The sequence below is a fragment of the Salmo trutta genome, chromosome 14 (assembly GCF_901001165.1).
Source record: "Salmo trutta chromosome 14, fSalTru1.1, whole genome shotgun sequence".
Taxonomy (NCBI): Eukaryota; Metazoa; Chordata; class Actinopteri; order Salmoniformes; family Salmonidae; genus Salmo; species Salmo trutta.
The window spans coordinates 33,718,496-33,744,070 of NC_042970.1; the positions used below are offsets into that span (position 1 = coordinate 33,718,496).

Here is a 25,575-nt window from a genome sequence, read left to right on the forward strand (position 1 = left end):
GCTCATGTAGGAAGGTCAACATAACTTACAGTGTACATCCACAGCCTGGACCAAAGCAGCGTCCATATGGACCGTTTGGTGTTGATTGTGTACTAAGCAGCTAGGAACACAGCCGTTGTAAATGGCTTGGTTTGCACTGGCTTAAAGCGGAGCAGTAGATCAAATATAACTAATATGATCTTGACAGAATAATTCCCCGTCATCTGATGTTGCCTGTGAAGAAGACAGCAGCAGACAGCAGCAGATCCAACAGATAGCCCGCTTACATAATACAGACTGTAGAATACAGACACCGTCACTCATTATATTACTTGCATGGCCCAGCCACTGGTGGGGAAGAGGTGTAAGGATATTAAAGGGGTGTTAGTTGGTTGAGGGGTATAGCTCATACCTGGAGACTTGTGACTCTTTTTTTTCACAATCGGTTGACCTTGTATTCCCCTGTACCAGGTCCTAGCCTGGTTTCTTTATGGTGTGAAAACTTGTATTGAATAAGTATGCTTAGGGGGAGAGAAAGGAGAAAAGGGGGATGAATTGTGAACGGTGTAATTATAAGATGTGTGTATGGGGCTGTCAGCGATGTTGATGAGTAACGCTGGATGCCATCTGTGACCCTGTGCCGCGCCAGCCTCCACAGACGGCACCAGTCACATAGAGGAGGACCTTCACAGGCCTACAGCAGCAGCTCCCAGCCAACCAGCCATGTCTCTGAAATCTCTTATTTCACTGTCTCACCATCTACCAGAAAGCCTGCAGCTAGGCTGGAGCCCAGTGTGATTGACAGCTCACTGTCTGATGTACACGCACACACTGCTGTTTTAAAGATTCTCCCATTCCTTCTGCCTTCTGTTGTTTTCTTGTACGAGCTGGTCTGACTGGAGGGCTGGGAGGATGGATGGGGATTTATATGTACTGTGCAGAATATTTGAATCACTTTTTGGTCTCATCTTGTATCCCTTTCCGTTTCCTTCTCCCTTTCTGTTCGTCTCTCTGCTTCTCTTTATCTCGCTCTCGCTCTCTCTCAGGTGCCTGATGACCAGTGTCGCTACATCGTGGGCAGTATCCTGAGCGAGGGAGGGGAGCAGCCTGACGAGGAGCTCCAGAAGCTGTATGAAAAGTTTGGCTTCAAGGTGCTGTCCCTTCCTGAGGTGACCCTGGCTGTAACCACCACCTTCCCTTCCACCACCCCCCTGTCCCACTGGCTGGCGTCCTACAAAGTCTACCCCGAGCTCCACAACTACATCATGGTATGTACCATACACTATCATTGGAGTCGTCTTCATTCCTATGTGGTACATATGGCTTCCATACAATTAAGCCACCACATTGAGCCTTTGCTTGTCCTTCTCTGGGATGTAGCAAATCTAATCAAATTGTGTTTGTCACATGCGCTGAATACAACAGTGAAATGGTTACTTACAAGCCCTTAACCAACAATGCTTTAACCTCTCTGGGCAAGGTGGGACGTGACCGTCCCACACTATTCAACAGCCAGTAAAATAGCATGGCACGAAATACAAAACAGCAAAATATCATAATTTCAATTTCTCAAACATACGACTATTTTACACCATTTTAAAGATACACTTCTCCTTAATGTAACCACATTGTCCGATTTCAAAAAGGCTTTACAGCGAAAGCAAAACATTAGATTATGTTAGGAGAGTACATAGACAAAAATAACCACACAGCCATTTTCCAAGCAAGGACATGTCACAAAAACCCAAAACACAGCTAAATGAAGCACTAACCTTTGACGATCTTCATCAGATGACACTCCTAGGACATCATGTTACACAATACATGTATGTTTTGTTCGATCAAGTTCATATTTATATCCAAAAAATGCATTTTACATTGGCGCATGATGTTCAGAAAATGTATTCCCACCAAAACTCCCGGTGAATGTGCACATCAATTTACAAAAATACTCATCATAAACGTTGACAAAATATATAACAATTATTTTAAGAATTATAGATAGACTACTCCTGGATGCAACCGCTGTGTCAGATTTTAAAATAGCTTTACGGAGAAAGCACATTTTTCAATATTCTGAGTACATAGCTCGCAATCATAGCAAGCTATACAGACACCCGCCAAGTTCGGGGTAACCTAAACTCAGAATTAGTATTATAAATATGCTCTTACCTTTGCTGATCTTCAGAATGCACTCCAGGACTGCTACTTCCACAAGAAATGTTTTTGTTCCAAATAATCCATATTTATGTCTAAATACGTCCGTTTTGTTCGTGCGTACAGAGCACTATCCAAAGGCATAATGCGCGAGTGCGCTACCAGAGACGAAAAGTCTAAATGTTCCATTACCGTTCTTAGAAGCATGTCAAACGCTGTTTAAAATCAATCTTTATAGTATTTTTAACATAAAAATGCGATAATATTCCAACCGGACAATAGCATATTCATTCAAGAAGAAAAAGAAGGAACGGCGCGCCCGCTGGATCGCGCATATCCAATCCCTTTGTCCCCAGGCAGTCCACTCAGTGACTGAGCTACTATTCTCTGCCCAGTGACAGGAGAATGCTGAAAGAACTTTCTGAAGGCTGTTGACAGCCAATGGAAGCCTTAGGAAGTGCAACGTGACCCCACAGACACTCTAGTTTCGATAGAGATTCAAAAGAAGAACTACAATTCTCAGACTTTCCACTTCCTGGTTGGATTTTTCTTAGGTTTTTGCCTGCCGTACGAGTTCTGTTATACTCACAGACACCATTCAAACAGTTTTAGAAACTTCAGAGTGTTTTCTATCCAAATCTACTAATAATATGCATACTCTAGTTTCTGGGCCAGAGTAGTAACCAGTTTAATTTGGGTATGTTTTTCAACCGGCTGTGAAACTACTGCCCCCTATACTTTAAGAAGTTAATACGTTTTAAGAAAGAAAAGGGTTGAGGAAAAAATAGATAAGGAGAAAATAGAAGTAATAAATAATTCAACAGCAGCAGTAAAATAACAATAGCGAGGCTATATACAGGGGGTACTGGCACAGAGGTAATGTGAGGGGGCACCAGTTAGTCAAGGTAATTGAGGTAATATGTACATATAGGTAGAGTTAAAGTGACTACATAGATAATAAACAGAGAGTAGCAGCTGTGTAAAAGAGGGGTCTGGGTAGCTCTTTGATTAGCTGTTCAGGAGTCTTATGGCTTGGGTGTAGAAACTGTTAAGAAGCCTTTTGGACCTAGACTTGGCGCTAAGGTACAGCTTGCCATGCAGAAGCAAAGAGAACAGTCTATGACTAGGGTGGCTGGAGTCTCTGACAATTTTTAGTGCCTTCCTCTGATTCCCCCCGGTTTAGAGGTCCTGGTTGGCAGGAAGCTTGGCTGGTGTACTGGGCCGTCGGAGGCTGAGAAGATGCCATACCAGGCAGTGATGCAACCAGTCAGGATGTTCTCGATGGTGCAGCTGTAGAACTTTTTGAGGATCTGAGGACCCATGCCAAATCTTCTCAGTCTCCTGAGGGGGAATAGGCTGTGTTGTGCCCTCTTCACGACTGTCTTAGTGTGTTTGGACCATGATAGTTTGTTGGTGATGTGGACACCAAGGAACTTGAAGCTCTCAACCTGCTCCACTGCAGCCCCGTCGATGATAATTGGGGCGTGCTCTGTCCTCTCTTTCCTGTAGTCCACAGTCATCTCCTTTGTTTTGATCATGTTGAGGGAGAGGTTGTTGTCCTGGCTCCACATGGCCAGGTCTCTGACATCCTCCCTATAGGCTGTCTCATCATTGTTGGTGATCAGACCTATCACTGTTGTGTCATCGGCAAACTTGATGATGGTGTTGGGGTCGTGCCTGGTCATGCAGTCATGAGTGAACAGGGAGTACAGGAGGAGACTGAGCACGCACCCCAGAGGGGGCACCGTGTTGAGGATCAGCGTGTAGGATGTGTTGTTACCTACCCTTACCACCTGGGGGCGGCCCGTCAGGAAGTCCAGGATCCAGTTGCAGAGGGAGGTGTTTAGTCCCAGGGTCCTTAGCTTAGTGATGAGCTTTGAGGGCACTATGGTGTGGAATGTTTAGCTGTAGTCAATGAATAGCATTCTCTAGGTGTTCCTTTTGTCCAGGTGGGAACGGGCAGTGTTGAGTGCAATAGAGATTGCATCATCTGTGGATCTGTTGGGGCGGTATGCAAATTTGAGTGAGTCTAGGGTTTCTGGGATATTGGTGTTGTTGTGAGCAATGACCAGCCTTTCGAAGCACTTCATGGCTACAGATGTAGGCAGGTTACCTTAGTGTTCTTGGGCACAGGGACTATGGTGGTGTCCTTGAAAAATGTATGTATTACATACTCAGCCAGGGACAGGTTGAAAATGGCAGTGAAGACACTTGCCAGTTGGTCAGCACATGCTCGGAGTACACGTCCTGGTAAGCCGTCTGGCCCTGCGGGATTGTGAATGTTGACCTGTTTTAAGGTTTTACTCACATCGGCTACGGAGAGCGTGATCACACAGTCGTCCGGAACAGCTGATGCTCTCATGCATACTTCAGTGTTACTTGCCTCGAAGCAAGCATAGAAGTAATTTAGCTTGTCTGGTAGACTCGTGTCACTTGGCACCTCATGGCTGTGCTTCTCTTTGTAGTCTGTAATAGTTTGCAAGCCCTGACACATCCGACAAGCATCGGAGCCGGTGTAGTACGATTCAATCTTAGTCCTGTATTGACGCTTTGCGTGTTTGAGGCTTCGTCGGAGGGCATAGCGGGATTTCTTGTAAACTTCCGGGTTAGAGTGCCGCTCCTTGAAAGCGGCAGCTCTACCCTTTAGCTCAATGTGGATGTTGCCTGTAATCCATGGCCTCTGGTTGGGGTATGTACGTACGGTCACTGTGGGGATGACGTCATCGATGCACTTATTGATGAAGCCAGTGACTTGTGGTGTACTCCTCAATGCCATCAGAAGAATCACAGAACATTTTCCAGTCTGAGCTTGCAAAACTGTCCTGTAGCTTAGCATCTGCTTCATCTGACCACTTTCTTATTGACCATGTCACTGGTTCTTCCTGCTTTAGTTTTTGCTTGTAAGCAGGAATCAGGAGGATAGAATTATGGTCAGATTTGCCAAGTGGAGGGCGAGGGAGAACTTTGTATGCGTCTCTGTTTGGAGCAAAGGTGGTCTAGAGTTATTTTCCCTCTGGTTGCAAATTTAACATGCTGGTAGAAATTAGGTAAAACGTCTAAGTTTTCCTGCATTAAAGTCCCCAGCCACTAGGAGCGCTGTCTCTGGATGAGCGTTTTCCTGTTTGCTTATGGCCGTATACAGCTCATTCAGTGCGGTCTTAGTGCCAGCGTCGGTTTGTGGTGGTATATAGACGGCTACGAAAAATACAGATGAAAACGCTCTTGGTAAATAGTGTGTTCTACAGCTTATCATGAGATTCTCTACCTCAGGCGAACAAAACCTTGAGACTTCCTTAGATTTCGTGCACCAGCTGTTGTTTACAAATATACATAGACCGTCACCCCTTGTCTTACCAGAGGACGCTGTTCTATCCTGCCGAAAAAGCTTAAAACCCACCAGTTGTATTCATGCCGTCGTTCAGCCACGACTCGTGAATCATAAGATATTACAGTTTTTAATGTCCCATTGGCAGGATATACATGATCGTAGTTCCATCTATTTTATTAAAGATTGATTGTAAGTTGGCTAATAGGACCGATGGTAAAGGTAGATTACCCTCTCGGCGTCGTATCCTTACAAGGCACCCGGACCTTCGTCCCCGATACCTCCGTCTCTTTCTCCTGCTAATGACGGGGATGAGGGCCTTGTCGGGCGTCTGAAGTAAATCCTTCCCGTCTGACTCGTTGAAGAAAAAAAGTTTGGGGGTGAGTAATCGCTGTCCTGATATCTAGAAGCTCTTTTCGGTCATAAGACACAGTGGCAGAAACATTATGTACAAAATAAGTTACAAATAACGTGAAAAAACATGCACAATTGATTACGGGATCGTAAAATGGCAGTCATCTCCTTTGGCGCCAATCTTTCACTGCCTTGCTTTTCATAAGACATAGGATGTAGTGACACACTCTTGCTCTGAAGCAAATGATTTCTTGAAAATGTACATTTCCTCAGCCTGCACCTCGCCAATTAGGATGTGTGCGTACCTCATACTAGAAAATTCATTTTCACGATACCTGCCCACAGCAGTTTGCCTAATGTCCCTTTGTAGATAACTGCAGTCCTGTGCTCACAAAACGTCCTCTTTTCTACTGTCTTTGTCTAAAATCCTCCATCTCTCTGCTGAATGTGTTGTTTAATTCATCACGCTAAGCAGAGGATTTCTTTTGAGCAGATGAAGAATGGATGAAGGGGCAGGAATTGAAGGCAGGTGTGGGTCATATGCTGAGCCTCCATGTCCTCAGGCCTGGCCCCAGAAAAGCTATTGACATTTACTGATGACATTTACACACATGGATTCATTCAGAGGCATCCCTCTGCATGCGCAATGCCCTGGATGTGATATGATTGGAGTGTGTGTGTGTGTGTGTGTGTTATGGGTCTAGCTGGGGAGCGAGGTGAGTGCTGGGGTTCAGACTTTACCATATACATTTTGGGTGTGCAGATTTCTCGTCAACTGTTAAAGGCCAACTCCAACACTTTTCAACCTCATTTTCATTATCCCAACCACAATACCAGAGTCAACATTTCTATGTTTTGTAGAAAAATATATAAAGTTAAAAGATTTTAAAAACAGTGATTTTATAACTATGAGATTCGTGGGGAGCAAGAAAATACCCTCCCTTGGGCTCAAAACTCGTACGTATTGAAAATCACTTACTTTTAATCCTACCATGTGATGTCACAGAGAAATATGTAGACACTGGTTTGGTGCTGGAGATGATGATTATAAGTAGTTGACAAGGATTTCTTTCCCCTGGGCACACTGATCATGTTTGTGCTGACAGTTGCTAGGGTGATGCCAACAGTGCCAGTATGGCATGGTAGTGACACTTTGATGTGTTGAGCCCTCCATCTGTTGTAGAGGTGTGTTGGTGGGCAAAGAGGAGGAAGGCAAGAGAGTAACACGCAACTTGGTCTCTGCCCACTGCACTGATACAGCCCTGTCAGCACATCAAAGATGGTCCCAAAATAGCCACATATACACACTTGTCACATGTAGATAATTACTGAAAAGCTTGAGTGGGTTTGGCTGTTGACATGACATTATGCATTACTTTCAGCACCATGCTAGAGCACGATAAATCCTTAACTCAGAACTACATTATGAGGTCTGTTGAAGGCTAATGGTAGCCTTTCACCTTGGTGTTCCATGACTAAGGGAGCTACTACACCAAGTGGAAGCAGATCAGCAAAAAGGATGTAGCCATCAAACCAAGTCATAATCTCACACCACATTATGCCTTCTGTTACATAACCATGGGCAGGGTATGTGTCCACCAGCCTGCCTATAGCTGATGTCAGGGCGGTGGAAGCAGCATCCTCTCCTACTCAGGGCGGTGGGAGCGCCATGCTCCGCTCTCCTTCGCCTGCGTGAGGCCCTTAACGCTGCACGTCAGAGTCCATCAGCTGCTGAGCAGTTGACCTGGGCACTGTGCCAGGTCAGTAAACCCTCTGCCCCAGTCTGTCTGTCCACGGACTCGCTACCGTTAACATCCTTTAGCCGAGGAGTCAATGTGTGAGTGATGCGCTGGGCTGTGTGTTAGCGGGGTTAGCGCTGTCAGTAGCTTATGCATAGGGGCCATGGCTAGGCTAGTGATTCATGGAGGGAAAATTAGAGGGCTGGTGTGAAGCTGGAGTGTGGGACAAGAGTAGTGCCTGGGTATGATTAATTGAGCAGGGTGTGGAGGAGACGAGAGGGCCCCGTCATATCTCTAAAAGGCAGGTAAAATCCATTTAGAGTTTTAGCACAAGAGCCAGTGAGAGGCTTCCTGGCATTAGAAAGACTGACAATGCAACAGAAGGGTTAAGTGGCTGAGCTGGCGGGTTTCATGCATTCTGCCATACTCCAGTACATGTGTTTTCTCCCACTGGCCATATGCCCAGCCCGCCTGCCTGTCTGTCTCCCAGGGCCCTTGCCTCACTCCAGACTGTAGGCTCTATCGGCTCCCAGAGACCAGGCTACATGTTGGCTGTCAGGAAAACAGGTTAAGTGCAGAGCTGCTCCCATTGCTCCCTGGAGCTCTCCCACGCCACGGTCCAACAGCCCCCCTCCTCTCCAGTTTAGCTCTCCTAATCTCTCACCCACTAACTCAAAAAAATACAAAAGAATAAATCTAAATGACATTTTATTGGTCACATACACATGGTTAGCAGATGTAAATGCGAGTGTAGCGAAATGCTTGTGCTTCTAGTTCCAGCAGTGCAGTAATATCTAACAAGTAATATCTAACAACTCCCAACAACTACCTACTAAACACAAATCTAACAAGTAATCTAACAATTCCCCACCAACTACCTAATACACACAAATCTAAAGGGGTGAATGAAAATATGTACATATAAATATATGGATGACCGATGGCCGAGCGGCATAGGCAAGGTGCAGTAGATTATATAAAATACAGTATATACATGTGATATGAGTAAAGTAAGATATGTAAACATTATTAAAGTGGCATTATTTAAAGTGTTATTGCTTAAAGTGACTAGGGATCAATTTATTAAAGTGTCCAGTGTAGGCAGCAGCCTCTCTGAGTTAGTGGTGGCTATTTAACAGACTGATGGCCTTGAGATAGAAGCTTGTTTTTCAATCTCTCGGTCCCAGCTTTGATGCACCTAAGAACGCGAAGCGAGGTGACATCTCTGTCGGCGCCATCATAGTCATCTAACTCTGGCAGGAAGAAAGCTGTCTCACAGACACACTCGCATAAAACAACATGTCAGACAACACAGTCAAACTCCTTATATTTCAGTACATTTCAGATTTGTTATTATTCAGTGATTTTACAAAGACAGATGGATTATTTACTGTTGGGGCATGTGTTAGTGTTTATATCACTGTTTCTGTTTGACTGTTTCGCTGTGTGTCTTTGCCTTTGCAGCAGTAAGAACAGCTGCAGCGTACATACGTGGGCGTGTGTATCTACAGTATAAGGACTGCAAGGACTGTGTTGGTTAGAGCTCCCAGAATCAAAGGCTTGATGGTGAAAGGAGAGAAATTAGGGGATAAATGAGAAACGGGCACATTTTATTAACGGGATTGCAGCGGGCTCTGCCTGATCTTTGTTAATGCACCTTTTCAGGACAATCTGCAGGTCACAATCATCAGGATGTTATTTCCAGGGCTGACTCATACAAAATTCTCTCTCAATAGTCCCCCGAGCCAAAACAGGAGGGGAAACGTACAGCTCCAGTCCATTTAGTAATACATTTAGCTGAGCCAGGACTTAAACAACCCAGACCTCTTCAGGTTTCTACACAAACTTTTTCAATAACTTTTTCAGTTGGTGGCACCAGCACATGATTTGATCACAGTATTTTTGTTTAAAATAAAAAATATATCCAGTTGAAGTCAGAAGTTTTACATACACCTTAGCCAAATACATTTAACCTCTCTGGCGCATATGGGACGAACTCGTCCCACCTACGTAACAGCCACTGATATCCAGTGGCGCGATTTTTGAATCGTTAGAAATACTATTACTTCAATTTCTCAAACATATGACTATTTTACAGCTATTTAAAGACAAGAATCTCGTTAATCTAACCCCACTGTCCGATTTCAAAAAGACTTTACAACGAAAGCAAAACATTAGATTATGTCAGCAGAGTGCCCAGCCAGAAATAATCAGACACCCATTTTTCAAGCTAGCATATCATGTCACATAAACCCAAACCACAGCTAAATGCAGCACTAACCTTTTATGATCTTCATCAGATGACACACCTAGGACATTGTGTTATACAATACATGCATGTCTGTTCAATCAAGTTCATATTTATATCAAAAAACAGCTTTTTACATTAGCATGTGACGTTCAGAAAAAGCATAACCCCCGCAAACTTCCGGGGAATTTACTAACAGTTTGCTAAATTACTCACGATAAACGTTCACAAAAAGCATAACAATTATTTTAAGAATTATAGATACATTACTCCTCTATGCACTCGATATGTCCGATTTTAAAATAGCTTTTCGGATGAAGCACATTTTGCAATATTCTAAGTACATAGCCCGGCATCACAGGGCTAGCTATTTAGACACACACCCAGGTCAGCCTCCACCAAAATCACATTTCCTATAAGAAAAATGTTCTTACCTTGCTTGTTCTTCGTCAGAATACACTGCCAGGACTTCTACTTCAATAACAAATGTTGGTTTGGTCCCAAATAATCCATCGTTATATCCAAACAGCGACGTTTTGTTCGTGAGTTCTAGACACTATCAGAATGCAACATCACGGTCTCGAGCATGGCGCATTGGCGTGACAAAAAATGTCTAAATATTCCATTACCGTACTTCGAAGCATGTCAACCGCTGTTTAAAACCAATTTTTATGCCATTTATCTTGTAGAAAAGTGATAATATTCCGACCGGGAATATGCATTGAGCCTAAACAGCCGAATTAAATTTCTCCTCAGGAGCGAATCGTGCACGCGCCTCATTCAAAGGTCCTCTGAGCCGCCACTTGCCAAAGCCGATAATGTGTTTCAGCCTGAGGCTGCCTCGTAAACCTTCAGGTATTTCCCGGGTTCTGAGAGCCTATCGGAGCCCTGGGAATTGTCACGTTACAGCTAAGATCCTTACTTTTCAATAAACAGATGCAAGACGCACGACTCCTTGTCAGACAGGGTACTTCCTGCATGAAACCTTGTCAGGTTTTTGCCTGCCATAGGAGTTCTGTTATACTCACAGACACCATTCAAACAGTTTTTGAAAATTCAGAGTGTTTTCTATCCAAACAATAATATGCATATTCTAGCTTCTGAGTTGGTGTAGGAGGCAGTTAAAAATGGGCACATATATTTTCCAAAATTCTCAATACTGCCCCCTAGGCCAAACAGGTTAAACTCAGTTTTTCACAATTCCTGACATTTAATCCTACTAAAAATTCCATGTCTTAGGTCAGTTAGGATCACCACTTTATTTTAAGAATGTGAAATGTCAGAATAATAGTAGAGAGAATGATTTATTTCAGCTTTTATTTCTTTCAGCTTTTATTTATTTCATCACATTTCCAGTGGGTCAGAAGTTTACATACACTCAATTAGTATTTGGTAGCATTGCCTTTAAATTGTTTAACTTGGGTCAAACGTTTCAGTTAGCTTTCCACAAGCTCCCCACAATAAGTTGGGTGAATTTTGGCCCATTCCTCCAGACAGAGCTGGTGTAACTGAGTCAGGTTTGTAGGCCTCCTTGCTCGCACATGTTTTTTCAATTCTGCCCACAAATTTTCTATAGGATTGAGGTCAGGGCTTTGTGATGGCCACTCCAATACCTTGACTTTGTTGTCCTTAAGCCATTTTGCCACAACTTTGGAAGTATGCTTGGGGTCATTGTCCATTTGGAAGACCCTTTTGTGACCAAGCTTTAACTTCCTGACTGATGTCTTTAGATGTGGCTTCAATATATCCACATAATTTTCCTCCCTCATGATGCCATCTATTTTGTGAAGTGCATCAGTCCCTCCTGCAGCAAATCAATATTGCATATTATTAATGCATATTATTAATGTTAGCTCTCTGTGTTCATCCAAGGGCCAGCCATGCTGCCCTGTTCTGAGCCAATTGCAATTTTCCTAAGTCCTTTTTTTGTGGCACCTGACCACACGACTGAACAGTAGTCAAGGTGCGACTAAACTAGGGCCTGTAGGACCTGCCCTGTAGGACCTGCCTTGATAGTTTATTATAGACAGACTTCTCCCCATTTTAGGTACTACTGCATCAATATGTTTTGACCATGACAGTTTACACTCTAGTTTTACTCCAAGCAGTTTGGTCATCTCATCTTGCTCAATTTCCACATCATTTTTTTCAATATTAAGTTGAGGTTTAGGGTTTAGTGAGTGTTTTGTTCAAAATACAATGCTTTTAGTTTTAGAAATATTTAGGTCTAACTTATTCCTTGCCACCCACTCTGAAACTTTTGACATTGTCCGTAAGTTTGAGTTAATTTGCACACAAAAAAATCATACAATGAAGGAAGACCTGTGTTGTCCTTGTTAATGCAGACCGAGAAGAACGTCTTAATCATAGCCTCAATTTTTTCCCGCACATTGAATATAGTTGCGGAGAGTCCCTGTAATCCTAGATTCAGATCATTCAGGCGAGAAATAACATCACCCGGATAGGCCAGTCGTGTGAGAAACTCGTCATCTTGCAAGCGGTCAGACAAGTGACAATTATGGTCAGTAAAGAAAACTTTACGCTCGTCTCTCAATTAAAAAAAAACGTGTCAATACTTTGCCCCTTGATAACCAGCGCACTTCTGTATGTTGTAAAAGCGTTACATGGTCGCAGCCCATATCATTGCATAGTCCCGAAAATACACGAGAGTTCAGGGGTCTTGCTTTAACAAAGTTAACCATTTTCACTGTAGTGTCCAAAACATCTTTCAAGCTGTCAGGCATTCAAGCAAGAGGCTTTCAGTGAATGCTGCAGTGTCCCCAAGTGGCGTCGGGAACAACTGCTTGTACGCATGTTAACACTACACTATGTGTCCCTGTCATGGCTTTTGCGCCATCAGTACAGATACCAACAGATCTTGACCACCAAAGTCCATTTGATGTCACAAAGCTGTCCAGTACATTAAAAATATATTTTCCTGTTGTCCTGGTTTGCAGATGAGGATATCTTCCTTAATTGACCCCCCCATTAACGTAACAGACATATACCAGGAGCTGTGCCAGGCCCGCTACGTCTGTTGACTCATTTAGCTGTAACGCATAGAATTCACTGGCTTGTATGCGAAGCAGTAATTGTTTCAAAGCGTCTCCTGCCATGTCACTGATGCGTGAAACAGTGTTGTTTGTTGAAGGCATTGTTTGTATAGTTTTTTTTGGCCTTTTCCCACAGCATTGTCCCAGCCATATCCGCGGCAGCAGGAAGAATTAAGTCCTCCACAATAGTATGGGACGCGGGCCTTACTTTTTTTTTAAACCATTTATCAATTTTCAAGCATGAAGGATTCAACAGCACAAATAAAAAAGCGACACTTGATCCAGCATTGAAAGCACACTACTTTAATGTTTCTCAAAAGTCTATGGCACTTATGTTTTTGTGAGAGTAACGGTTAATGTGATTGGATGTTAATTATTTGACTAGGCTACCTGTATTTGACATTGTGTTGTTATTTTGCTGAACACTAGATGGTTCAATTTTATTTTTGGCAGTGTAACAAGGCTACTCATGCGAGAAAAAAATAGAAAAACAAACAAATTCCTTAAACCACAAAGTATTGAGGTCTGGGAAAAATCTGAGAAATGCATATTTTTTGTGTAGTTACCATTTTAATTCAGGTGCACACCAGCCAGAGTTATTTTTGGCTAGCAGTGTTTATTTAGTGCACTTGTGATGGAATTTTTCTAAACAAATGGACATTGGACGGCTACACATTGGTAGACATGTAGGCCCTACACCAGAGGGGGGAAAAGTACGGTCCATGGGCCGACTCAATGTTTCAATGTCGTGTGGTCAATAAAGAATGGACACCAAAATACTTTTTCACTAACGTGAGACAGAAGGCTGATATGCCAAGAAAATATAGCAGTTTTGAAGGAATACTACCTCAGTCGTTATTTTTTAACCCCTGTGCGGATCCAGCGAAAAATCCTATCGCCATTAGCATAACAAAATTTAATACATTTTTTTTTTTCAATTTTTTTTATAGATACACCTCTCCTGAATCGAACCACGTTGTCCGATTTCAAAAAGGCTTTACAGCAAAAGCAAAACATTAGATTGTTAGAGGAGTATATCGTAAAAGTAGCCACATAGCCATTTTCCGACCAACCACATGCATCACAAATAACCAAAAAACAGCTAAATGCAGCACTAACCTTTTACAAACTTCATCAGATGACACACCTAGGACATCATGTTACACAATGCATGCATTCTTTTGTTCGATAAAGTTCATATTTATATATAAAAATAGCATTTTACATCGGCACGTAACGTTGACTAACTATTTTCCCTCAAATGCATCCGGTGAAACAGTGCTACAATTTACTAAATTACTATTCAAAAACATTTTTAAAATGTAATATTGTCATTCTAAGATTTATAGATGAATATCTCTTGAAAGCACCTGTAATGCCAGATTTAAAAATAACTTTACTGGGTAATCACACTTTGCGATAAAAGGGAATGCGATACTCAGAAAATTACCTAGTAAATATAGGTCTGCGCCATCTTGGAACAATCGCATATCACATCTAGTCTTGTATACTATTGTCAATAATCCCTTACCTTTGGTTGTCTTCATCAGAAAGCACTTCAAATTACCTAGTAAATATAGGTCTGCGCCATCTTGGAACAATCGCATATCACATCTAGTCTTGTATACTATTGTCAATAATCCCTTACCTTTGGTTGTCTTCATCAGAAAGCACTTCCAGGAATCCCAGGTCCACAACAAATGTATTTTCGTTCGAAAAAATTACTCCTTTATGTTCCAAGAGCTTGTTCTTGTTAGCGCGTCTGAAGGACAGTAGGAGTAGGAGACTCAAACCACTTTGTAAAGACTGGGGACATTTAGTGGAAGCAATAGGAAGTGCTCAATGAACCATTGCTCACTGTGGGAATTACAGGCAAAGATGTGAAGTTGAGTCCACAATTCAGAATTCCACATCCTGTTACGATCGGTCTCGGGGTTTTGACTGCCATATGAGTTCTGTTATACTCACAGACACCATTCAAACCGTTTTAGAAACTTTAGGGTGTTTTCTATCCACAAGTATTAATTATATGCATATCCTAGCTTCTGAGTTTGAGTAGGAGGCCGTTTAAAATGGGCACGATTTTTTTTCCAAAAATCGCTGTAGCTCCCCCTATCCTAGGGGAACGCCAAGAGGTTAAGGCACTTCTGATTGACACAGGAAGCTGAAAGTGAGCACTTATCCTCCTTGGGTTAGGCTCTTATAGAATATTTAGTTGTAAGTCTTTACGTTAAGAACTGACTTATTTACAGAGGGTTGAATGAGTGTGTGTTATTTCAGAAAATCACGGAAATCTCGCAGAGCTCCGAAACCCGCCTTAACGGATTAATCTGAACACGCTGCAACTGGATCTGTAACTTTTTTGAAAAACAAACATCACCAATTGTACATTGTACGATTTCTTTTAAATTACGATAGATAAATGTCTGGTTCTTTTTTCCTGACACCGTAGGTTCATGTACTTTGACGTGAAGCGGTCAAATTAGCGCTATATTTTCATTTTTGACCTTTAATCCCAGAAAAATGGCCTTAACTCAAAAAGCGTTGAGGCCTCGACTCCATCTTGTTCGGGGCCAACTGCCCATTATGCCAAACCTATGCTCACCAAGTTTTGTCTTCGAAGTATTTTCCGTTTAGGAGAAAAGGCCACGCCGTGATTGGTGATGTTTTGTACCTTTGCAATATGATTCCATTCGCTCTCTGGTGGTATTTTCCAGGACAGTGGAAAAATGACAAAAATGTGAAAATGTTTGCAAATGGAAACCGAATGTCCGATAGACTTCGTTCGATGACTTCCCAGAAGATCTGGGCCCGGTGCACGGCCCGCCGCCATCCACAAATTTTACAAACATTCGCGGACGTCTAGTAAGGGACCGTACATTTGCAATATGGAGTTTCTCATCAATCATACAGCAAATGCCAAAATGTTCCCTTCATGTATGGAAGGGGGCTTAATGAATGTCAGCTCATTGAGCTGGTCAATGACACAGAGGCAGAGCACCAGGATGTTTTATATCACTCAAATGTGCGCCGGCTAAGCCTGGGGAAAGTCTTCCGCTGTGTGTGGGAGCTGAAAGCGGAGATTGTTACGTTCCTGGATACGGTTGGTAAAACTGATGACTTCCCTATGTTACAAAACACAGACTGGCTGGCCGACTTTGCTTTTGGTGTGGACATACAGGGACATCTAAACGTGAAGCTCCAGAGAAGGGTTTTTTTTGTGCATGAACTGTATTCCAATGTGCAAGGGTTTGAGGCCAAACTTATGTTGTTCTCCAGACAAATGAGCAACAGGTCTCTCGCTCATTTCCCGACACTGGCAGCACTAAACGTGCCCACACAGCTGTGTGACATACAGTAGCACATTGAGCGACTTGCATGCTGAGTTCTCCCACCCCTTCGCATACTTTGGCAAGATTGAGACTGAGCTGGAGGTTGTATCATGCCCCCTGTCTTTCGACAGCGAGAAAGCACCACCAGACACACAACTGGAGCTCATGGACATCCAGTGTGACAGTGCCTTGAAGGAGAAGTACAACACAGCCACAAAATGCCAGTTTTATGGCTCACTGAATGAAACACAGTTTACAAACATGAAAAGCTGGATTCCATACCTATTCTTGTCTATTCTATTCATTTACTGGTAGATATCCTAACTTGGGAAAAAAATGTCCTACCATTTTCCTACCCCTACTGCTGTCGGTCTTAGGTAAGCTGCTCCACACAACCAGCTGTCGGGCGCTCTCTCTGCCCGACAGATGATCGACAGGGTGCTACAAATGCATGGAGGCTTGTTGTGCAATTAAACTGAACGTCTTTACTTCATATTAACAACTCGTACAAAACTCACTCATCCAATCCTCACAACTCTGTACCCGCACAACGTGCCTGATACATTCTTAAAGCAACCGTATTCAACTGAGCTACAACACCATATTACTTAAAGCAACATTTCCCCCTCCCCACTCTAATTCACATAGACTTTAAGCCTCGAGGGAGGAGCTATGACCCGTTAGGGTCTCCCAGTGTTCCGAGGTGCAGCTGGTGGGAGGGGAACTGCAGGCATTTGAGGCCTGACTGGTGGAAGGACCCTGAACTGAGCCTGGTGTTGAGATGGAGGTGTGAACAGACGGGTCAGGAAAGGATCCCCCACAGGCGAATGTATCTTTCTGATGCAATTTGCATGCCAGCGGGATCCATCTTGAAGTTGGAATGTTGCAGGCCCTAGCTGTCGTTCCACTCTCAGGGGCTTGGACCAAAATGAGGAGAGCTTGTTCCGACAATTGTCAGTCCTGATCTGCACCCAGTTCTGGGCCTTCAGGCTTGGTTGTTTCACTCTGTGAGACGTGTCATAACGTTGTTTCATCTGTTGCTGTGCCACTCCAACATAGACTTGCCTTGCTGCAGCAGGCTTGTTCTATTGTTTTGGTCAGAGGCAGTCCAAAGGGGAGTTTCAGTTCCCTGCCAATCATGAGGGAAGGAGGAGACACCCCAGTTATGGAGTGCTTGGTATCCCTGATGTGAAGTAGTGTAAGGCACAGAGCCACATCAAAAGGTCGTCCCTCAGCCAAGTAGGCCGTATTCCTGTTTTGGGGGGGGGGGTTCGAGACAAATTGGAGCCCATTCTTTGTCGTAATGGTGTTGGGCAACCCCCACTTACAGCACATTTTATCCAGTGTTTGGATGATCATCTGTGAGGTGGTAGAGGACAACGGCACATCTTCTGTCCATTTAAAATGCAAGTCATGAATGACCAGTAGGTATCTTGTGTGTGCTGGGGCCCCGTGCAACTCTCCACAGATATCCACCTCCAGGTGGTCCCAGGGAGCCTTTGGCCATTTCATTGGTTTTAGGGATGCAGGAGTGGGTCTGCCCAATTTCCCATTCATCAGGCATGCTGTGCAGTCCTTCACAAGGGACTCAATGTCTCTGTCAATATTTTGCCATCAGACCGTGTCCCTGCATCGTTGCTTCACCTTAAAGATTCCCAGGTGCTCCTCATGTGCCATGAGAAGCACTCACACTTTCAGAACCTCTGGAATCAGTGTGTGATGTCCTATGCCGATGCACACTTTCTCCCAGCATAAGTGCTCATCTCTCACCCTGTAGAATAGCAGTAGGTCTCCACCCTCCATAGCAGGCCATCCTACCCTGATGTAGGTACGAAGCCTTGTAAGCAGCTTGTCATCCTGTGATGCCTGTCTGAGTTCCTAAATTCTGACTGTAGCTTCCAGTGGGCCATGTAGCATGTGGACCCAGTTGTCGTCATCCCCCTCTGTTGCGTCTCCCTCTGTTGCCATGCACACCGTTGATGCAGGTGAGATCGCCCTGGACAGCAGGTCAGCATCCCGGGGTGAACTGAAGTTTGAAATTGTACTGGTTCAGACAGTCTGCCCATCTGAAAAGCCGTAGAGGCTTGTGTTTGGAGCCCTGTGTGGCCAGCAGTGCTATAATGGCTTGATAGTCTGTGTGGAGTTTGAATGGTCTGCCGTACAAGTACAAGTGCCAGCGCTCGCACACCCACATGCAAGCCAGGGCCTTCCGCTCTCCCACAGAGTACTTTTGTTCAGTCGGAGACAAGGCCCGTGAGGCAAAGGCCACTGGCTGTTCCACGCCTCTATGCAGTTGAGACAAAACAGCTCCAAGGCCAGTGCCGAGGCAACACAGGTGACAATCGTTTGTGCTGATGTGTCGAAGTGAGCCAGTGTTGGGGTCGATGTGAGCTGCACCTTAAAACTTCTCAGGGATAGGGGGCAGTATTTACATGTCCGGATGAAAAGCGTACCCAAAGTAAACTGCCTGTTATTCAGGCCCAGAAGCTAGGATATGCATATAATTAGTAGATTTGGATAGAAAACACTCTAAAACTGTTAGAATAATGTCTGTGAGTTTAACAGAACTGATTTGGCAGGCGAAACCTCGAGCACCATCCATCCAGGGACATTTTTTTTGAGGTTATTGTGTTTTCCAATTCTTTTCTATGGGAAACCTGATTTATTAGGGCCCAGATTGCAGTTCCTATGGCTTCCACTAGATGTCAACAGTCTTTAGAAATTGTTCGATGTTTTTCTTTTGAGAAATGAAGAAGTAGTGCTATTCTTTCTACGTGTCACTCAGAAGGCCTCTAGTATTTTGTTGCGTGTGAACAGGAGCGCGCTCCGTGTTATTTTTCTTCGGTATTGGAAACTGTTTATCCTGTCTTAAATTTGATCGATTATTTACATTTTAGGATACCTGAGGTTGGATTAGGAATGTTGTTTGGACCAAGTTTACAGGTAACTTATTAGATACTTTGTAGTCTTGTTGGAACCGGTTTATTTCTGAATCAAACGCGCCAAATAAATTGACATTTTGGGCATATAAAGAAGGAATTTATCGAACAAAACGACCATTCATTGTGTGACTGAGACATTTGAGATTGCAAAAAGATGATCTTCAAAGGTAAGGAATTTATTATATGGCTATTTCTGTGTCGCACCTGCCTGGTTGAAAAATGATTTTCATGTGTTTGTATGCGCAGATAATCGCATGGTGTGCTTTCGCCGTAAAGCCTTTTTGAAATCTGACACAGCGGCTGGATTAACAAGAAGTTAAACTTTATTTTGATGTATTACTTATATTTTCGTGAATGTTGAATATTTATATTTCTGTAGTTTGAATTTGGCGCTCTGCAATTTCACTGGATGTTGTCAAATCTATCCCGCTAACGGGATTCGCGCTTAAGGGATCCCTAAGAGGTTTTTAAGCTCCTGCACAGCATCCCTAGTCCATGTCCATGGTGCACCTTTTTCAGAAGCCGTCGAAGAGGTGCGGTTGTCTCATCATAGTTTGGAAGAAACCGTAAGTAGTATGTTGCAATGCCGAGGAATGACGCCAGCTGTGCTGCGGACTGAGGCTGGTAAGGTGAAAATGGCATCCACATGGGACAGGATGGGGGTGAAGCCCTGGCTGAAGAGCCTGTATCCAAGGAACTCAACATCTGACACCCCTTAACACACACTTTTCAGTGTTGACTCTGGCTCCGTTCTCAAAGAAACACCTACTGCAAGAGGGAATCGTGCTCTGTCTGTGATGCACCGTGCATCAGAATGTCATCCAGATAGATTGACACTCCAGGGATGCCTGCCAGGAGAAGAGTGATAATATTCTGGAAACTGCTGGGTGCGGAGCTGAGACGGAATGGCATGTGTTTGTACCTGAACAGCCCCCTGTGTGTTATGAACTCCGTGGGATCTCGACTCTCATGTGGCAGGGGAACCTGGGGGTATCCCTGCCTCAGGTCTAGTTTGCTGAATAACGTGGACCCATAAAATGGGTTGTGAGCTCCTCAGCGGTTGGTAGCGAGTACTTGTCGGGGATTATCGATTTGTTCACGACCCTGAGGTCCATGCAGATCCGAAGATTGCCATTTTTCTTAAATAAGTCCAGTCCATGTTAGCGCCATCTGTTGCAACATAGAACTGGGTGGCCGGTGTGGTTTTGTTGTTCTAAAAGACTGGCAGTGAGACAGTCCCAATGATTGAGATTAGAGGCGAACCGATTAATCGGAATGGCCGATTTAATTAGGGCCGATTTCAAGTTTTCCTAACAATCGGTAATCGATATTTTTGGCCACCGATTTGCCATTTTATATTTTTTATATATATATATTCTTATTTTTTTACACCTTTATTTAACTAGGCAAGTCAGATTAAGAACACATTCTTATTTTCAATGACGGCCTAGGAACGGGGGTTAACTGCCGTGTTCAGGGGGGATTCGGGGATTCGTTTTTGCAATCTTCTGGTTACTAGGCCAACGCTCTAACCACCTGCCTTACATTGCACTCCACGAGGAGCCTGCATGGCAGGCTGACTACCTGTTACGCGAGGGCAGCAAGAAGCCAAGGTAAGTTGCTAGCTAGCATTGATCGTTTTTTATAAGATAAGTTTAATCTTAACATAATCACTAGTTAACTACACATGGTTGATGATATTACTAGTTTATCTAATGTGTCCTGCGTTGCATATAATCGATGCGGTGCCTGTTAATTTCTCATCGAATCACAGCCTACTTCGACAAACGGGTGATGATTTAACAAGCGCATTTGCGAAAAAAAGCATTGTCGTTGCACCAATGTACCTAACCATAAACATCAATGCCTTTCTTTAAAATCAATACACAAATATATATTTTTAAACCTGCATATTTAGATACTATTGCCTGCTAACATGAAATTGTGTCACTGCTCTTGCGTTCATTGCCTGGCTCGTTACGAACTAATTTGCCAGAATTTTACGTAATTATGACATACCATTGAAGGTTGTGCAATGTAACAGGAATATTTAGACTTAGGGATGCCACCCGTTAGATAAAATACGGACCGGTTCCGTATTTCACTGAAAGAAAAAAACATTTTGTTTTCGAGATAATTGTTTCCGGATTCGACCATATTAATGACCTAAGGCTCGTATTTCTGTGTGTTTATTATATTATAATTACGTCTATGATTTGATAGAGCAGTCACTTTGAGCAGTGGTAGGCACAAGCAGGCTCGTAAGCATTCATTCAAACAGCACTTTACGTTACGCGAATGCAGTAAAAGCCAAGGTAAGTTGCTAGCTAGCATTACATTTATCTTATAAAAAACAATCAATCAATCATAATCACTAGTTAACTACACATGGTTGATGATATTACTAGTTTATCTAGCCTTTCCTGCATTGCATATAATCGCTTAGGTACACATTGCTCCAACCATAAACATCAATGCCTTTCTTAAAATCAATACACAAGTATATATTTTTAAACCTGCATATTTAGTTAATATTGCCTGCTAACATGAATTTCTTTTAACTTGGGAAAATGTGTCACTTCTCTTGCAAACAGAGTCAGGGTATATGCAGCAGTTTGGGCCGCCTGGCTCGTTGCGAACTGTGAAGACTATTTCTTCCTAACAAAGACAGCCGACTTCGCCAAACGGGGGATGATTTAACAAAAGCGCATTTGCAAAAAAAGCACAATCTTTGCACTACTGTACCTAACCATAAACATCAATGCCTTTCTTAAAATCAGTAAACAGAAGTATATATTTTTAAACCTGCATATTTAGCTAAAAGAAATCCAGGTTAGCAGGCAATATTAACCAAGTGAAATAGTGTCATTTTGTGTTCATTGCACGCAGAGTCAGGGTATATGCAACAGTTTGGGCCGCCTGGTTCGTTGCGAACTAATTTGCCAGAATTTTACGTAATTATGACATAACATTGAAGGTTGTGCAATGTAACAGACATATTTAGACTGAGGGATGCCACCCATTAGATAAAATACAGAACGGCTCCGTATTTCACTGACAGGAAAAATGTTTTGTTTTCGAGATAGTTTCCGGATTTGACCATATTAATGAACTAAGGCTCGTATTTCTGTGTGTTATTATGTTATAATTAAGTCTATAATTTGATAGAGCAGACTGACTGAGCGATGGTAGGCAGCAGCAGGCTCGTAAGCGTTCATTCAAACAGCACTTTTGTGTGTTTGCCAACAGCCCTTCGCAATGCATTGCGCTGTTTATGACTTCAAGCCTGTCAACTCCCAAGATTAGGCTGGTGTAACCGATGTGAAATGGCTAGCTAGGTAGCCGGGTGCGCGCTAATAGCATTTCAAACGTCACTCGCTCTGAGACTTGGAGTAGTTGTTCCCCTTGCTCTGCATGGGTAACGCTGCTTCGAGGGTGGCTGTTGTCGATGTGTTCCTGGTTCGAGCCCAGGTAGGAGCGAGGAGAGGGACGGAAGCTATACTGTTACACTGGCAATACTAAAGTGCCTATAAGAACATCCAATAGTCAAAGGTATATGAAATACAAATCGTATAGAGAGAAATAGTCCTATAATTCCTTCTTACCTGAGAATATTGAAGACTCATGTTAAAAGGAACCACCAGCTTTCATATGTTCCCATGTTCTGAGCAAGGCACTTAAACGTTAGCTTTCTTACATGGCACATATTGCACTTTTACTTTCTTCTCCAACAATTTGTTTTTGCATTATTTAAACCAAATTGAACATGTTTCATTATTTATTTGAGGCTAAATTTATTTTATTGATGTATTATATTAAGTTAAAATAAGTGTTCATTCAGTATTGTTGTAATTGTCATTATTACAAATAAATTAAAAAATCGGCCGATTTAATCGATATCGTTTTTTTTGGCCCTCCAATAATCGGTATCGGCGTTGAAAAATCATAATCGGCCAATCTCTAATTGAGATCGGTGTGTGGTTGTAGCTGTAGAAGGATACTGTTGGTCTCTGCAGTGGCACATGTGAGAAGAAGGAGTCGTGACTGGCTTTGTTTAGAAGTGACACTTTTGCCAGTGTCAATCACCAGTGAGTTTTTAACACCCTCAATGTAGCAGTCACTTTGCTTGAACGCAACTGAGTCATCGTGTACAAAGTTAATGGATACTGGTGAACTTCGACCTGCATCTGCTCGACGCTGTCCTGCCGAACGGGCAAAATTATTGTATTTGTTGCAGTTCTTGCAGCGTTGCCCCTTTGCTGGACATGTAGATGCTCTTGTAGCATGCCCACTGGAGCCACAATTAGATCAACATCACCCCCCAGTGGTTTTCTGCACATTTTGCACTAGTGCCTCAGCCAGTGTGTGAAGCCCCGCCCCCTGAGATGCGCTCTGCAGTTTATGTAGGTCAGCAAGAGCAACTTCCATTTGTTTTCCAATAGTAAGTGCTTTCTCCAGTGTCAGATCATCAGTCAATAACAAGGTGTTCCTAATATTTGGTATACTCAGTGTAAAACACATGTTCATACAGTTTGTGTTCTAATCTTGTGGGTTCTAGTGGTTGCTATTGGCCTTGACCTTTAAGGAAATGGGTACATGTTACTGTAACAAGATGTTACTGTAACTGCCTGAGCTTAGTAAACAAAACTTTGAGATCAATCAGAGTGGGCTGCTGGTTTTAGTGCTTTGTTTTCCATTCTATATACAAAAGTAGGATCTTAATTTGATCACCCTGTTGTTGCAGGAAATTTCCTGCACATTAGGAAATGAATACGCTACAAGTTTGCAAGATTTAAAAAGGCTTCTAAAATGTGTAATTTCCACTTACAAAAAATACATCAAACCCTACAAAAATGTCCATTAATGATAATACAGACAATAATTAACATTTCCTGTTGCTGCAGGATTATTTTCCTGCTGTGAGAAACTAGTCAAATTAAGATCCTACATCTATCTGTACAATATATCAGTGGATGAGCAACAGAATGATAAACATGGGAAATTACAGAATGGGAATTTACAAGAATGTATGCAATATTGATGCTCTGTGTTGTATGTGAGCTTATGCAATATTATCCTGGATGCCAGACTGTTACTACATCATTGGCTTTCCAAGACAACAACAAGTTGGCACCCAAGCTAATGCACTATACTACTGTACCCCATGGCCACAACGTCTCAGTGTAGGTTATCTAATACCATATAGGGAGGGTCCAGAATCTTTCCTGATCAGGTCACACTCCTGGCCCTAGCATTTAGTTTTGTGGATAGTTGCATTGATAGATGATATGAAGGTGACCCTTCATCTCTCTGTGCACGCCTAAATGGTGGCACCTTCCCAGTTTTGCTCCAGGGCTCTGAGATTTTATTCTCTTGGCTCCAGTCCTCTCATGGTTTATTCACGCGCTGCGTCTCTCCATCTTCTTTGATGTTATTATTTGTTGAATTTAACATAGAAAATGTGTTCTGCTTGTCCACAGTATCCATATTTAATGCCCTGCTCTGACGAGTGGGCAGAAGTTGGAACCAAGAGGATTTCAGGTGTATCCACCTAATAAACCACAACAACCAAATCAGCCACCACTTACTGTGGAGTGGACCACCAGCTAGCTATCCAGTGCTGTGAGGAGGTTGTGTTTTGAACGCGTTCATGTGTGGTGGCTATCCTTTTACTCATGCAATGCTGTTTGCTGATGCCGTAATGATCAGCCAAATGGATTTTCAAGTATTTGTTGGCAAGTGTTTGTGTTCCTGGTTGTCAATACATTGGTACTGTGTTCACTTTCCTATTAGTACACATGTCTATCTGTCAGTCACCATTGTGGCAGCTAAGGGCCTGTTTGACTGACAGCTCTCACTGCTTCCTGTCAATCACCCAGCAGGGGGGTAGAGAGGGACTCCAGTGTTTTGTATTAACAGATACTAGGTGTGTAATGGTCCACCAAACCCACGGTTCGGTACGTATTGCAGTTTTGGGGTCAAGGTTCGGTTTTGGTACAGAGGGAAAATGAAATGCCATTTACAATGTTCAGCATTCACAATGTTCCTTGCAGTGTGTGTTGTGACGGGATTGTTATGTTGAGCCTCCCATGTGAGAGGTGGGAATTTACCAGTTGTGAAGTCGTAAATACCAGTTGGATGCATTCATGTGATTTGAACTCGTTGAGAAATGCCGATTGGCTATTGGCCAACAAGCTCTGTCAACCATAAACCAAAAGTACAGCTATCATTCTTGTAAACAAATTATAGAGTTAAAAAACCACACTTTATATAGAGAATGTTATGTTGCATTTAATTGCCGAAAATGCTATTATAGAGACCATTTCCTTAGGAGGTGACGTCAGAGGTCACCATGTGGGAGAAGTGGGTGCTCAGGATGATAGATGAGTTTGCCACTAGTAATTACTAGTTTGAGGGCCATTCAAGTGGATAACCCTAACTAAAAA

General features: G+C 43.0%; 1 protein-coding gene across 1 annotated transcript in view; it reads left to right on the plus strand.

Moving 5' to 3' along the window:
- tex264a (testis expressed 264, ER-phagy receptor a) overlaps window positions 1-25,575 on the plus strand; it is a 175,145-nt gene that overhangs the window by 55,881 nt on the left and 93,689 nt on the right. Inside the window, exon 2 of the mRNA XM_029775422.1 lies at window positions 1,026-1,247. Within this exon, the coding sequence (XP_029631282.1) occupies window positions 1,026-1,247 (222 nt within the window). The remainder of the gene's footprint in view (window positions 1-1,025; window positions 1,248-25,575) is intronic.